This window comes from Brachyhypopomus gauderio, chromosome 19 (genome assembly GCF_052324685.1).
Source record: "Brachyhypopomus gauderio isolate BG-103 chromosome 19, BGAUD_0.2, whole genome shotgun sequence".
Lineage (NCBI taxonomy): Eukaryota > Metazoa > Chordata > Actinopteri > Gymnotiformes > Hypopomidae > Brachyhypopomus > Brachyhypopomus gauderio.
In genome coordinates this window covers 8289887-8306352 of record NC_135229.1, presented here as the reverse complement: position 1 = coordinate 8306352, position 16466 = coordinate 8289887, and the positions used below count along the sequence as shown (strand labels likewise).

At 39.0% G+C, this 16466-nt stretch overlaps 1 protein-coding gene across 1 annotated transcript; it reads left to right on the top strand.

Annotated features, from left to right (window-relative positions):
* Window positions 1–16045, top strand: basp1 (brain abundant, membrane attached signal protein 1). The gene is made up of 2 exons (XM_076981751.1): window positions 1–211; window positions 14473–16045. The coding sequence occupies exon 2, from the start codon at window positions 14487–14489 to the stop codon at window positions 15099–15101; it is 615 nt and encodes a 204-aa protein (XP_076837866.1). The 5' UTR covers window positions 1–211; window positions 14473–14486; the 3' UTR covers window positions 15102–16045.
* The last annotated feature ends 421 nt before the right edge of the window (window positions 16046–16466 follow it).

Below are 16466 nucleotides of genomic sequence, written 5' to 3'. Positions count from 1 at the left end.
ACACCGCCTACCCCAACCCCGTGGCTCACTGCGCGTCCGCGGGGCGAACAGCACCCCCTACCCACCCACTCCAAGCAAAAGAGAAATGCAGCGCGAGCTTTAGAGTGGACAGCACGAACAGGCACATCCGCCGCCACGCGCACGAGGAAAAGAAGCCGAAAAGCGAACAGATACTTCAGAAAGGGTCGTCCAGGAAAGACCACCGCCGACGGTAAGATTTACCTTTTCAACTACCAACATTTTAGAATCCTCACGAGCTTTCCTCCCGTGTTTATGGTCTTTCTGTCAAAATAAAACCTCGATAATCAATCGGACCAAATAAACCAGAGTGCACAGCTGTGAATTGGGATGTACATTAATTTCAACGCTTACTTGAGCGACATGGCATAGCGGTGCTTTATTGGGTGATTATACCGATTATTTATTTTATTGAACGATGTAGTTTAAAGATCCTGTAATTCAGGTTGATAAACTGACAGCAGAGAGGGGCGTGTACGCAGCAGTCTCGCGCTGTCTGACAGAATGTATTGTACTCGAACCGAATCTTTTAGTCGCCATTCATGCCTTTTGAGCTTTTGATGAAACATATGTGAAAAGTAACACCAAATTAATGTATTGTGCATGAGCGTGTTTCACTTTAATCAGTTCTAAATTTTATGATTTTGCGGAACTGTGTGTCGAAAGGTACTTTAGCTGTAGAAAATGTATGAAGTTAAAAGAAAAAAGAAAGAAAAAGACAAAAGAAAAGAAAACAATCTCGGAATAAGTGCTCATCTCCACCAAAGACCCTTTGTCTTAGAGTGGAGGTGTGACACATTTTGCAGCGCAACGTCTAACTGGCGCGCGCACACACACACACACACACACACACACACACACACACACACACACACACACACACACACACACACACACGCACAACCAAAACTGATATAAATAATGCGTGTATATACACACGCTGCATTGTATGTAGTGATATATGTCTTATTGTATATTAGTGGGTGTTTTATTTGAGAAAAAGCATAATATAGAAATGAATGATTCTTTCTAGCAATTAAATTGATTTGAATTATTCTTTAAACGAATTGGTATCAGAACGATGATGTTTTGTTGTGCAATTATAAATTTGTCTTGAATTACATCAATAATTGTCTGATCCTTTGTCTCACCGGGACGCATGCGCAGTAGATATTGGGTGTGGATGGAGGATTGATGGGCTTTTTTATCAAACGATTGGCGCCTAATTTATACTTGGGACAGTCTTGCCCCGACATTTAAACACAATGAAAATTTGCGCATAGTTGTTGATCCGATAATTGGTACAATAGGTGCTTACACGGATGTTGCAGACAATCATCCTAGTGACCAGACGCTCGCGCACGGCGTAGACATGCCTCGCGCACATCTTACTTGCAGCAAAAAAAAACGCAAGTGACACTAGACCATCTCATACAGCCTAATGAATTTCCCTAGCTCAAACCTTTAACGAGCACCAAGTCCGAATTAGCTTCTGTTCTTGAGCTGAATTTAGAGGAGACAAATTGGACACAAAAAGAGAACGCACTGCACAAACAGTGGAGAAGACGAAATGCGTATAATGTCTGCACCGCTTCACGACTGTCGGCTCACGGCGCAACAAAAAGCAAGATAAAAATGAGTCACACGCGCGGCCAGCTGCACGTGAGGAAGTCACGCGCGGAATACTAAAAACAAGACACTCAGAGTGACCAGATTCACCTGCTAGTTTTAAATGGATGATACAATACCGAAATTTCCGCTACTCGTACACCATGTGATATAAAACTATTCCAGTCGAACGCATTTCGACCTGTTAATGTTGGGCACTGCAGTAAAGCAGAAAATAAAAGTTGTTTGTGCCAAACGTAATTAGGTTTATCGCCTTCTGATAAACCATTTTCTTATTTAATTAAAATAGGCCAGGAGGCGTGCGTGCTGGGTGCCCAAGTAGCCTAACAGTAAAAAAAAAACGTGAAATGGCGAATCAGACGGACAATTCAACAGTTTGGAGGCAAAATGGCGAATTTCGCAGAGTAATAAGATAATGTAATGATATGTGAACATAACTGAGTGTCTCCTACAAAAAGTAATTTTTGCCAGTGTTGAGAATTGCTTTTGGAGACAGAACTCTGCACCTGAAACCATGTTAGCAGTAGCTAGATAACGCCTCTTTTATTCCACACACTTTTGTTCGATTACATACATTTAATCTGCAGTTTGGGAATTTGTTTGTATTCTGCAACAATATTCTTAGATTACTATAATATATATACTATGACTAGTTTAAGGATAATAAAATAATTATGTTCAGAAATTTGGTCCTCAGATCCATCCCTACACCTTAATTTGGAGGAGCAACTATGCCTCTGGATAATTGTAAAACTGCTGAGCCAAGTGTGTGTGTGTGTGTGTGTGTGTGTGTGTGTGTGTGTCAGACTGCAGTTGGAAGGTCTGTTAATGGCTGTTTCTTGAATGTAACAATTTTTTGCACAGAGAAGTGAGAGTTATTACATACTGACCAAGCAGCAGGTGTGCAGAGGATTTCATATCTAATGGAGTTTGCCATTGTTAAACACTGATGTAGAATTCTTCTTAGAGCAAACCAGACTGGTAATATTGGATAAAACCCTGTAGTAACATTTTTCTATCTGAGAGGAATACCACAGAGCAGCGCTTTACAAATGCCAGTCAGAAACCAGTCAGTGCAAATCACAAGCAATCATGCAATTATATAGTTCTGAGTAACACCATAAAGCTCAACATGATTGTTCACCATATTCTCGGATTGTAATCTCCTCTCTAATCCTGCAGCAACGGTGTTTTGGCTTTTCCTGACTGGGATTTACAGGTCAAAGTATTTCACTGACTACACCATTTTCTGTGTATATGTTTTAGTGTCTAAGAGAATGACAGTTCATAGTCTGCCAGCTCTATTTGTATAATAATGGCCAATAGCTTCTGTCAGTGGCATACAGACTGAGCATACCAGAAAAAATAGTTCATGGGTTTGGACATTAGAGTAAAAAATTCTAATCAGAATAAAAAATACTTAAAAGTTTCTACACAAGTCCACAAGTTCCAAATATACTATTAAGGGTTATCCATGAACCAGGAAAAACTGTAAAATCTACCAGGATTGTGCATCATGCTTTATAAAATAAGCGCTTTTATTTGAGAGGAATATCAAGAATTGCCTCTATAAAGTCTCATTAATCAGTTGAGATTTTTTAATTCTGCCAGTTGACTTTGGATTATAAAAAAAACAGTATGTATGGTGGAGAACATTCTAGATTTCCAAACAATTACCTCAGGTACTGCACTCTAGCCTAATGTCTGAGTTTGCAGTCTGGCTGCTGAGGAGCACAGAATGAAGCTTATTGAACTGGCTCCAACAGACTTAGTCTATAGGCAAGCTGCTGCCCTTTACAGCACTTTTCTCAGTGCTGAACTTACAGTGTCCAGTCTAACAGTGCATGGCAGAAACTGGACCCATATGTACACTACATTAAATGTTAAATGAGTTACAAATGCAGCTCTGTTGTAGGTTTCATGCCAAATGTGATTACGCAACTGAAGCCCCACAGAAACCCATTGTTACTTACGGCTGAACCAAAACTCTACATTAGAGGCAAACAAAGTTGAATCTGAATTGCTGGAAAATGCTTTAAAAATGCTAGACTTTGATAAATGTCTGCTGAATTTAGGTCACACCTGCATGGACTTTTGATTAATCAGAGTAAAAGAGGGAAGGAGATGATCTGCATTAGTTTGGTAGTAGAGCAAGGCAAGGCAATATCATACTAAATATCATATTGAGACACTCAGTGAAAGAGAGAGAGAAAAACCACCTAGAAATGGTAGCTAGAGCTTCTCCAGAAGAACTTCACGGTCAGATTTAAAATGGTTCCCTTTTCAGCTTGATTGCAGAGTATGCAGAAATACTCTTATTGAGATTTTTGACTGTGTGTCTGGATGTTTGACAGTAGAAATGCATTTGACCACAGGAACAGAGAGAAAGAAAGAACAGAGGAACTGGGTGAGGGGAGGAAGCAGAGAGGTGGTAGAAAAAAAGACATGGATTTGAGGGAGGGAGGGAAAAAGAAAATGGGAGAGGAAACAAGACAGGGAGGGAGTAAGAGTTACAATTGTGCTGACAGGTAGAGACACCCTGGACACTCAGAGTTCTGTGAGTGTGTGTGTTTGTGTGGGGGAGGGTTGTACGTTTGTTAATTTGAGATGAGTAGCTAAAGTGACATTTAAGTCCAATATATCTGATGATCCAGTCTTTCCAGAAAACCTTACAGAGATATGTGCGTGAGGAAGTGTGGGTGTGCATGCAAATACGTGTACGCTGTAGTACACTATATGGTGTGTGTCATCATGGAATTATTTTCTGGGCTGCTATGGTGATCACCTGGACGATCAGGAATTTTGAGCCAGAATGGCAGCTGTCCTATGGTTCCTACGGCAACAGCCAATTAGAAAGGAGAGTCCCACTGACCCCACCTGTCTTCTATGCCCCCCTCAGATGTGTGTGTGTGTGTGTGTGTGTGTGTGTGTGTGTTTGTGAGGTTAGAAAGGGAGAAAGAGGGGGACAGCTACACTAGTATTCAAGTACATGTTCGTGTGTATATATATGAAACCTACCTGGTGTGTGTGGTGTGGGGTGTACTACATTCTGTTATCTTTATTAGGGCATAAATTGTCAGTGCAAAACCTCACTGAAATGTCTACATTGTACATGAGCAAGAGCAGACCATGCTTAAAATGCAGATATCAAATATGCAAATCACAAACCAAAAATACAAAAACAAAATAGCATTGCATCCTGTTTCCACACATTGTTTGTATAATAAGACATAAGCAGCATCCTAACAGTTAAGGTTCTTACTTGGATCTACATCCATTTCATTTTTATTATTGAATATTACATTTATTTTATACGATTATGCATATAAAATACAGTGTACACACCATTTAAGTTTTTCAGTCATATTTTACTGCACAAGTTTTACTGTTTAGTTCCAATCCTGCCCCTGCAGAAATATTCAACTTTAGAGTTTAGTTACAATACACCTGTACTACAGACAATACACCTGTACTGTATTAAATGATCAGCCCTTTAAGCATATGGTATATAGGGACGTTAGGATTAGGGTTCAAGGGTCTTTTCTTTCAAATGAGGTATTGCTTGGTGATTCTACATGTGGCTTTTGTGTTTCTGCAAGAGTCAAGAAAAAAAAATCCACTTTTACTTTGTTTTTGGGACTGTGTATAAAATTCTCCATGGAGAACTTGATGGTGTTTAAACATCAGCAATGATTTACAGCTTTCCCTGTAATGAACACCCGATGCATGATCAGGCTTGTCCGTCAGCACCGCTGGTCAGTGTGAGTGTAAAATGAATCAGCTGAACTACAGTCTTGAGAATAGCTTTGTGATGCAACTATGGATAATATATGCATCAATTAGGCTGTCGAATGCTTTCTGTGTGCATGTAGGTGTATTTGTTGCGTGTGTATGTGTGGTTGTGAGTGATGAAAAGATGGGATATGCTTTAAGGAGGTCAGCAATGATGGAATGTGTTATTGTCAGTAGAGCTGGGCAATATGGGGAAAAATCTTATCACGATATTTGTTTTCATATCAGTCGATATCGATATATTTCACTATATAAATCAAATCACTATTTCCTTTATACGTTTGTTTCTGGATAAAAACCAGCAGATTGTTATTGATAAGAGTTGCTATACAGTGTAAAGGTTTTGATATCGTCTTCAGACATATATCATAGCCACCAGGGTTCATAAACAGCATTATACATTTGTTAAATCCGCAGTGTGTTAACAGTGCTCTGATTGAGCGTCATGGAAAGTGAATCATAAATCCCCTTACATATAGTCTCATTACATACAGTCTCTCATCACGCTGATCGGCACTGTACCGAATTCTAACTCCTCATTTGCTCGCACATAAAGACGCTAGATATTCACGATTTCTGTTGTTTTTATGCATAAATAAGGGATAATCTTTAATTATCCATCATAGCAAAAGGCGCAGCATTATCTATATCCAAAGAAAGACACACTGATTTGTGGGGGTTAAATGTTTTTAATAAAATGTAATGTTGTAGTGTCACATCCTTGGGAATCAAATGGATGTCATGTTAAAAATTATGAAAACACTTTACATATATTTTAAATTCTCAGGCCAGGACATACAGTAACATTCTCAAGCAGTAACATGCTTGCTATACCGAAGTTCACCTTTGACCACGGGATACATTGTTCCTTGTCATTACTGTCAACCTTACATCTTACGAACAACTTGACTCCTTTTAATACGCTTTTTGCCAAATATTTCCTAAATATGTCTAATTATCTATTTAGGACAAAACTAGAGTGCTCAATGAACCAAGTTACAATCACAAACTCATAGGACTGAAGTGTCCCGATTATAATGTCTTTTTTTAATTTTGGTGACTTATTTTGAGGCTTAAATACATCAGTAAAGATCTTTAAATGTAACTAGCTATGTAATTAGATGGAAACTACACTTTTCCAGGCTTAATTATCTAGCTATCTACATTTCTACGTAACGAGATACAGTATAACACAACTCTTGTTTCTAGTTAAAAATCTAGAGTGTTATTCCCTTCTTTTTACAAGGTTATGTTTAGTCTCTTTTGTGGAATCATTTTGAGACATATTGCGTCATTAAGCTCACCCGTGATAAAATTGCTTATCACTTTATATCATGGGTAAGATAAATGCTCTTTAAAGGTAGCTAGCTAGCTAGGTATTTAGACAGATATTATGGATTAAAAACCCTGATAAAAATCCCATTTAATGCACATTTTCAAAACACATTAAATGTAGAAGGAAACCCCACTTATGAAGGTTTGTCCTTTCAACCAGGTTCTGTCTCTGACTGTATCCTTTTGAATAACACTTGCAAGAATAAAAAAAACTCAGTTACCTTGCTCACTGATGTCTTCTTCTTAAGATATAACCAGCTTTGAGATTTATTTTTCTGAACATGGCCATTTTTCAGGCGGGAAGTTCAACTAGGATAAATCTGTCTTGGGCCCTGAACCATGGAGTTATTGCACCTGGATTCTGGAGCTCTGGAAATCTTTACAGCAGAATCACTAGAGCAAAAATGTTAGTCATGTTAGAATTTTCCAAACATATTGACACATTAAACAATGGTTATTTTAATGAAGACAGTCTTAAAACAAAACAAAATAGTAATGATTAATTAGGGGTTAGCTGTTAAGCAAGATATGCATCACATTTTTTAATGGTTTTATTGAGTTGCTTGGGTTATTGTACAAGGGCACAAATAATCGAACATAGCTAATATTATAATAATATTATATTATTATATAATAAACATATCTGATATAATAATCTTACCACTATAATACAAATATCAGATAAGTTTTACATTGTTTAGATTGATAAAGGACAATGAAGGTTGCCTTCAAAAGAAATTCACAGACAGATCTCCTTTAATCAAATAGTCTTACCAATTATTAAATTTTTTATTCTATAAGGCATGCATGTGCATTGTACTACTCTTATTATGAAATCATTGGTTAGCTCAGCAGGTTTTTTTAGATTTCTTTCTACCTTTTGAATTTCCTAGTTTGCTTTCTTCATTTCTTAATCAAGAACTCAAAAATTATCCTTTTTAAAACACTTTAAATAACCACAGAGGTTTCATTTACTTGTTGCTTAATGAGTGGCGAACACCCAATCAGTCTAACTGGTCTCAGTGAAATTGCATGAAATTTCTCATTAGCAATTTGCAGAGAAATTGCATGAAATCCCAAGATCACAGAAGAGCTTGGACTTTATTGTCAAAATGCCAGACATAGTGCCTGATTCAGAGTTTTATATGCAATACAATTATTAGAAAGAGTAACTATTATACACAAACTGAACATACAGCTCCACAGTAAGTCATCTTGGGATTACTGATCCACAGGGGGTCATACCAGGACATTAGTTCCCCACCTGAGATCAGGAGTCAGGACATTTTAATATGTTATTATGTACAGTTCTGGTAAGTTTGTTAAATGTATTTGTATAGGCCTTTTTACCACGACTTGTCACAAAGCAGCTTTACACATGTCCAGGTCCAAGTCCAAGCTCCAGTGAACAAGCCAAAGGAGACCTTTGCAATGACAGGCTCCCTAGAGCATAAGGAAGAACCTTGAGAGGATCCAAGACTCAAAGGGGGGATCTGGTTGGCAATAGACAGCACAATAACAATGTAAACATTTAAGAAGCAACAAGTGAAATAAGTACCCAAAAAGTAAAGAATATCCATCAGTTTTCTATAAGTCCTGGTTGTGGTTCACAGTGTGTATGTATGTCCAAAATCCATCTGGCCCATGAACATCTAACCAGGGCAATGGAGGGGGGTAATTGTACGGGGGAATCGGGGGGTGTTGGGAGGTACCATAGGAGCTGTGACAGGTTGAGACCCAGTAACAGTAGGACATCAGGAGTAGGTTCACCTCTACAAGATTATTAGGCATCACTAAGTACAGAGAAGTGTAAATTAAAGGACTTTAGTGTGCAAGGATGGGCGGAGCTAAAAGGGGCGGAGCCAGAAGGCAGCACGGCCATGTTGGCTCCCTGTAGCATCAGCACTCTGCCGCTCTGCATCAACAAACTTAAGTGACCAAAGAGGTGAAGTGACAGCATCATAATATCCCAGTTTACCAGAACTCTCAATGCCCATGAAGCCCCAGATCAACACCTTTACGTAATGCCATGTATAAATTGCTTTACTATGCATATGTGTTTTCAGCCTAGCCATAAATATTGAGACTGCCTGATTCTTGAACAGGGAGGTTATTCCATAACATGGGAACTTTATAGGATAAAGGCTCCACCCCCTGTAGAGTTTTCCCTATTCTAGGTATTAAAAACGAGCCCGATCCTTTTGGCGTTTTGCTTAGTACGTAGCAAGGATATTCCATATGAGGTACACAGACAAAACAATGATTTTATCTACCATTCTTTTTTCACTTTTTTTTTTTTAGCAAAAACTGTCAGTACTGTGAAAGCAAGCTACAACAGAATAACTAATATACACTGAGATTCTGAGATTAATGAGGCATAGTACCAGACAACATTGTAAACATTGTTTCACCTCAAAGAAATAAACCCATAACCTTCTCACTATAGCAATGGAACACAATAGATTAATATTTTATACTCTACAGTAAAAACCTGTTACACTACATAGTATGTTTAATGAAGTTATATTTACTACAGTTATTGAATTATGTAGATTTAAAGCTAACATCAGGACATTCTCGTTTGTGCCTAAACAGTGGCATTCCATGCCGTATCAGCTAACGGAGAGGCTTGGGCAGGACTTTTTGGTGTTTATGTTCTGAACTATGCTGAAAATCCAGCCTGAGAGATGACTGTATACATAAGGAGGATGTATGTGTGTAAGAAAGTGTGTGTATCCATGTACATGAGTGTTTGTGTACAGGAAGCAGAATTTTGCCAGGTCAGAATTTATGTGTTTCTCAGGCACTCTTCAAATGTATTAATAAACCACTTTAACACTCCACAGATTCTGGAGCTTTAAAAAAACACAGAGACCTGTGAATCCACAGACCTTCACATGCACACAGACACATGCACAGACCTACACAGACCTTCACAGACACATAACCAGACCTTCCCATCCACACACCTTCACATATACACACACATACATATACATGCACACAGACATACATTCTCACATGTACAGCAACACAGTCACAAATGTAAAAGGTCAAATTAATTATAAAATGGCGTAATTAATAAGCATAAACCCTATTTTCTCTCATTCATTTACTTCATTTCATACTTCATGTTTACATTCACACAAACACGCATACTTGTACAATGCACATGCCCTGTCAGTAACCCAATATCTAATGATATCAGTTTGACAAACAAAACAAAACAAAGGTGACAAAAACATTTCTCTCTCCTCACATGTTTGATTTCCTTGAACATAATCTCCATTGAGTAAGTCCATGACCCGTCCCAGTGTTTGAGCAGAGGCCTACCCTGTGTGTGCATGTGTGTTTGAGAGAGTGTACACAGGTGGGCCATGTGACTCGCCAATAAAAGTGTAGATATGGTTCAAAGAGAAGAATGAGAAGAATGAGAGACAAATAGTGAGAAAGGTAGAGAAATGTGGGCGTCTGTGGACACAAAAAGAAATGAATGATGACCCCAGAGTTGGTTGGGGTCATTTTTCTTCTAATTAAGAATACTGAATCAACTCTAACCCTAACCCTGACACCTAGCACTGCACTATTAAGTTTAGACGACACCAGCCCAGTATTCCCTAACACCAGCTTAGACCAACACATCAATGTTAAGTCATTTTCTTTATTATAGATAGACAGACAGAATCCTGTGTAGATCCATTTTCCGGACTGCTCATATGATCAAATCTGATTTTGGCCAGCATTATACGGCTCACACTGTTTTAATATTTTTTAAAAGTGTTTTTGAACATGTGGTCAGGGGAAAGAGGCAAATAGTGTTTCAAACCACTCAACGTAAACTACTAAGCAGTCAGCACACTAGAGTGCCTACTACTTCAGAGTGCCTACTACTCTGGAGTGTCTACTACTCCAGAGATCTCTCATTTGCTGAGTGAAACTGGCCCGTGTAGCTTGACTTGATGTAAAATGAATATGATGCATCTTGTAATAGCACACTGCAGAGCATGGTCCTATGCTAATAACTAATACATACTAGAGTGCACAGCCTAGCAAAATAGATTTAGAAACAAATTCATTGAATTACTTGGGACAGAAACTGTCGATGGAATTTTCATCTTGAAATTCTTTGCCTTCTCCTACATATGAAAACAGAGTGTGAATGATGTGTGTGTGTGTGTGTGTGTGTGTGTGTGTGTGTGTGTGCGCGCACGCACATTTGGTTGTGTGTGTGTGGACATTTGTTTGTGTGTGTGTGTGTGTGTGTATTTTTGTCCTCAGGGAAACCATTTTGATCGATAGTCATTTCCAGTGGACAATTTTATACTGCACTCTCAATTTAGAGATTGATCCATTAAACACAGATGAATGTGTGTGTGAGTGGGTGTGTGTGTATGGTGGGTGTGGGAATAACTAAAATTGGCACACTTCAGTTGCAATATTGTAGAAGAAGCTCAGTGGAACAGGAGTTCTGCCTTGAAGATGCAGAAACATGTGGAGTGAGAGAATGTATGTGTGCTAACCACTGTTGTATTATTATTATTATTATTATTATTCATTTTGTTTCTCAGAAATCTATCAGTATTTATGTGCTGAATATCTGTATTTGTATCTGTATATTGGTGTTTTATTCCAAGTTTAACAGAAGGAATAGGACAGCCCACATTTATCAATATTGCAGTTAAATAATCTCATCCATGTGATTGTGTCAGAAGGAACTACAGTATATATCATGTCTAGAGGCCCAGGACAAGTAAAACTTCAATGGTAGTGGCTGCTTGGTCCTGCATTAGATCATAGTTCAGGATTCATTTGATGCATCAATGATATGTCAGCACTGCAAATTCTTTTGAGTCTAAGTGTAGCCTTAATGCCAGTGTGGTAATGGTATATTAAATAGATATTTAAAAGTCACAGAATGTGACTGTTGAATCAATTTTTAAATAGGGTTTTCATCTACTCTCTATGACATTCTAGTTTATAGTCATACATATGTCTAAAACAAGTTACAGTAATAAAAGCAATAGGTTATTAGACAAAGTGCTATGTTCTATGGAAAAGACAGTGTGCCATTATATATGTATAAGAATATAATTTCAAGTATGTCATTTTATTTTTGTTTAACTGAGTGAAGTGCTGAATGAGAAAGGTCATTTTAGATTCTGTGTATGTAAATGTCAGACCCAGTGAGGTGTTGAAAATTTCCCTAGACTCTAGACATTTCTCCCAGTGTTTCATCCCAGCATGCATTGCTGCTGTTATAGGCCTGTATGTGATTGGGCCAGATTTTCTGCTCCACTTTCTCTTATCCCTGCCCAGTGTACACACACACACACACACACACACACACACACACACACACACACACACACACACACACACACACACACACACACACACACACACACACACACACTTTCTCTAGATAATGCCTTGTTGAATAGATATGTTACATAGCTATCTAATGAATTCAATGATCAATAATGATAAAATATTGATGTGATACAACCTTATGACACACCACATTGTTTGGGGGAATTTGGCATCACTGGGGCTCATGGGGATCAACCTAATTACCTGACACATACACAGTCAAATGAACTCCAATAACTCAAATCAACTGGATGGGTTCCAGTGTAAAGTTATTTTATAAAAGGTTTGGGTTGCCAACTCACACACAAACGCTGTACACAGACACACAGACCCAGAGGCCAAGAGATGATGGAACAGACAAGACAAGCTTTCACTCTTCCTCACATCCCCCCATCTTTCTTTCTCATATCTCTGTCTGTCTCTGTTCTTCTGACCCTGACTCTCTGTCTGCATTTCTCTTCCGACCCCCTCATTGTTTCTCTATCTCTCTTGAGTGTAATGTTTAGCTAGATAATATATTCCACTCTAATGCACAGGGCACTTGAAGATAGGATTGATTCAGCTGCTATTACTAATGCCTCTAAAAACCACAAAAATCTGACACTAGACAAGGGCTCCTAGCTTTGTGAGGCATATTAAACTTCACCTTAGTACATCCATGCTGCATATCAAAACTGGGATCTAGGATTCTAAATTCATGGGATTCAAGGTGCTAATATATGCTTTGCAACACGCTCAGCACTAGTCTCATAGCATAACAAAAGGTCCTTTTTATAAGGTCCTGTCCTGTAGTGAACTCCACATTAGTCTCCCTGCAAAGCTCTGGATTCAGGCCTCTGGGAGGGACTTCCTGCTATGACCAGGACAAACACTTGTGCCATTCTAAATATAGATTTGAAAAGGGTATGATTGCAGTATGGTTTACCTAATATGGATGAAAATTCCTGCAAAAAGCTGACATAGGAATTGTTTCATTTTGGAACCAATGTACCAGAGTTTATGTTTGATTGTTTGGTGACTTTATAGCTTCCTTGGGGTCTGTGAGATATAATCTGTAACTTACATTTAGAAGAGTATCTCTATAACATCTCTAATAGTGCATATTACAAAGTATGGGATTTTTCTCCTTGGGTTGTATACACAAATATACACTGCATGCATTGACACACACATGTACACAAGCACACAAACACACACACACACACACACACACACACACACACACACACACACACACACACACACACACACACACACACACACACACACACACACTGCACATGCTCACACACACTTGCACACAAAGCAGCAACAGTGTGATGCTGGAATAGCACAATATTGTCCCAAATGGTGATGGAGGAGGCTGACTCTATTGTTTTCTGTATGACACACACGCACGCACGCACACACACACACACACACACACACGCATATATATATATATATATATATATATATATATATATATATATATATATATATATATATATATATATATATATATATATATGTATGTATACACACACACACTTATATATATATAGTGAGGAACATAAATAATTAAACACCCTGCAACTTTGCAAGTTATCACACATAGAAATATAGAAATCATGGATGGATCTGAAATTTTCATTTAGGTGCATGTTCACTGTGAGAGACATAATCTTTAAAAAAAATTTAAATCCGGAAATCACAATGTATCATTTCTAGAGAGAGAGAGTCATATCACTAAGAGAGGGAGCCTCCATTGACATTTTTGTTTGTGTGATTGGTTTAGTTGCACGTATCTGGCATATGTCACTCAAAAAAACATGATCCACATACCTTACATGCATTTCCCTATTTTCCCCATTCCCTAGTCATAAATTAAATAAGGTTTGTAAATAAACACATCTTTATCACAAGATATAAAAGTAATGTCTTTGTGTGAATGTATGTATGTGTATAACTGTGAACAGGTCATGTGACTCTTTGGTTGCTGTGGTTACTACTATTCTTGGGTTCTTGGCTTAGGTCTTTGTGTAGGCATGTCTCATTGTACCAGAGAATTCCTACATACGTTTTGTTGTGATATACATGTTATAGAGCTTTACAGGTCACATAAACTTTACAGATCACAGTATTTGGGCAAGAGAGATTCAATGACTCTCAGAGACTAAAGTTATGTAAATTAAATTTATTGAATTATTTTATTAGTTCATGCTTACATGTTTGGATCAATTCCACAATCCATAATTTTATTTGGGTTTGATCTTTTTTGTAATATGCTTTTGCCTCTTCAAATGATTTATTGTGCCATTCATGTCTGATTATTCCTGTGTATTTTAGAGGTTTGAGGCAACATGGGAGGGAAACTGAGCAAGAAGAAGAAGGGATACAATGTGAACGATGAGAAGGCAAAAGAGAAGGACGCCAAAACAGAGGGAGCGTCGGCAGAGGAGAGCGAAGCTCCCAAAGACAACAAGGAGGAAGCGCCCGCCACTACGGAAACCACCGGAACGGCCAACGACACGGCAGCAGACACCAAAGAAGCCACGCCCACTGCAGACAGCAACGCAACTCCACCCAAGGACGAAGAGAAGAGCGCCGCCCCTGCGGCCAAGGAGGAGAAATCGGGAGCTAACGCCACGGCGACGTCCGACGCCAAGAGTGCCGACTCCAGCAAAGGGGAACCCGCCAAGAGCCCAGAAGCCCCGCCCACCAAGGCTGAAGAAAAACCCACCTCAGCTCCGGCGAGTGAGAAGGAGTCGGCGAAAGAAGCCACTCCTGCTCCCAAAGAGGCTGCGCCAGCAAAAGATCCCGCCCCTACCGCAGCCGCCGGGACGGAGAGCAAGGCAGACACCGAGGCTAAAAAGACTGAGGCTCCACCCACCAAGGAGCCCGCCCCCGCAGAGCTTGTAACCACGGAGACCAGTTCTGCTCCCAGTAAGGAGCAGACAGTTGTTGCACAAGATTAATGGACAGAACGAATCAAAAACAGGAAATATAAAAAAAAAACAAAAACAAATAAAATTAGTTAAACTAGCTCTGCCCCTTCTTAAATTACAATAATTGACAATTGTGATAATAATACTGACTTTGACAACAAGCATAACAGAAAAAGCTCATTGGTTTATACATATGATGAAAGTGATGATGATGAACTTAATGAGTGAGGTGGAGATAATGTCAGTGATGGTTAGTTAATGACTGTAATGATGGCCATGAACTTATGAGTCCATCTTATAGAAGATGGCAGAGATTATAAAGAGGTTTCATTTAGGCTTTCATTCATGATGATGATGATGTTGATGATGATGATGATGATGATGATAATGATGATGGTGATGATGATGAAGAACCTGGTGCTGCTGAATATTGTTGTCACAGTTATTATTGTTATTTAATCTTTGATACAATTTTGAGTCCACCACCAGCCCCAAAGTCTAACTCTCTCTCTCTCTATCTCTCTCTCTCTCATGCTAACCCTTCATCCGTCTAGCCTGATGGAAGGGTCAAATTAAAAAAGTGAAACTGCTTCTTTGCAGGCCACGCAGTTCTCATCTGCCTGCTTTAACATCTTTCTCTTTTCGAGATATGTATGATCGTGTGTGTGTGTGTGTGTGTGTGTGTGTGTGTGTGTGTGTGTGTGTGTGTGTGTGTATGGTGATCTAGCATTATGTTGGATATATTCTCTTTGCTGCTGTCTGGTTTGTGCTTGGTCATTTGCAGTGCTAGACGTTGTCTTGGCCTCTGTTCTCTAGTCTTACTCTTCTCCGATTAATCTTCCCCATGTCCCATATTGATTATATAAAAATCAGCGTGTATAGCACAATGTAACAGACACACACACACACACACACACACACACACACACACACACACACACACACACACACACACACACACACACAGGGTGAGAGAGTCTGAAAGGTGTTAATGCATTACAGTGTGTGTGTGTGTGTGTGTGTGTGTATTTTTCCAGTGTTTGTAAACAGTCTATTGGTATGATGTGTAGAAGTGTGTGTGTTGTTTGTGTGTCTGTTTACATGGTAATGCATGGGGACTCTGCTTTCTTAAAGCAGTGGTTGATACCATGTCCATGCATGAAATGAGAGACAGTAAAAGAGAGAGAGCAAGAGCGATAATGAGAGAGAGAGAGGAAGAGAGAACATTGTGAGAGAAACAGACAGCAAAAGTGTAAGACAGATTCGGAAAGTATAAGCTACAGAGCTACATCTGTCAAAAGAAACACAGCTCTCTCAACGCAGCCTGAGAGTGCGTGTGTGTGTTAGTGTGTGCGTGTGTGAGAGTGTTGTAACTTCTTGCATGTTGGTTGTTGG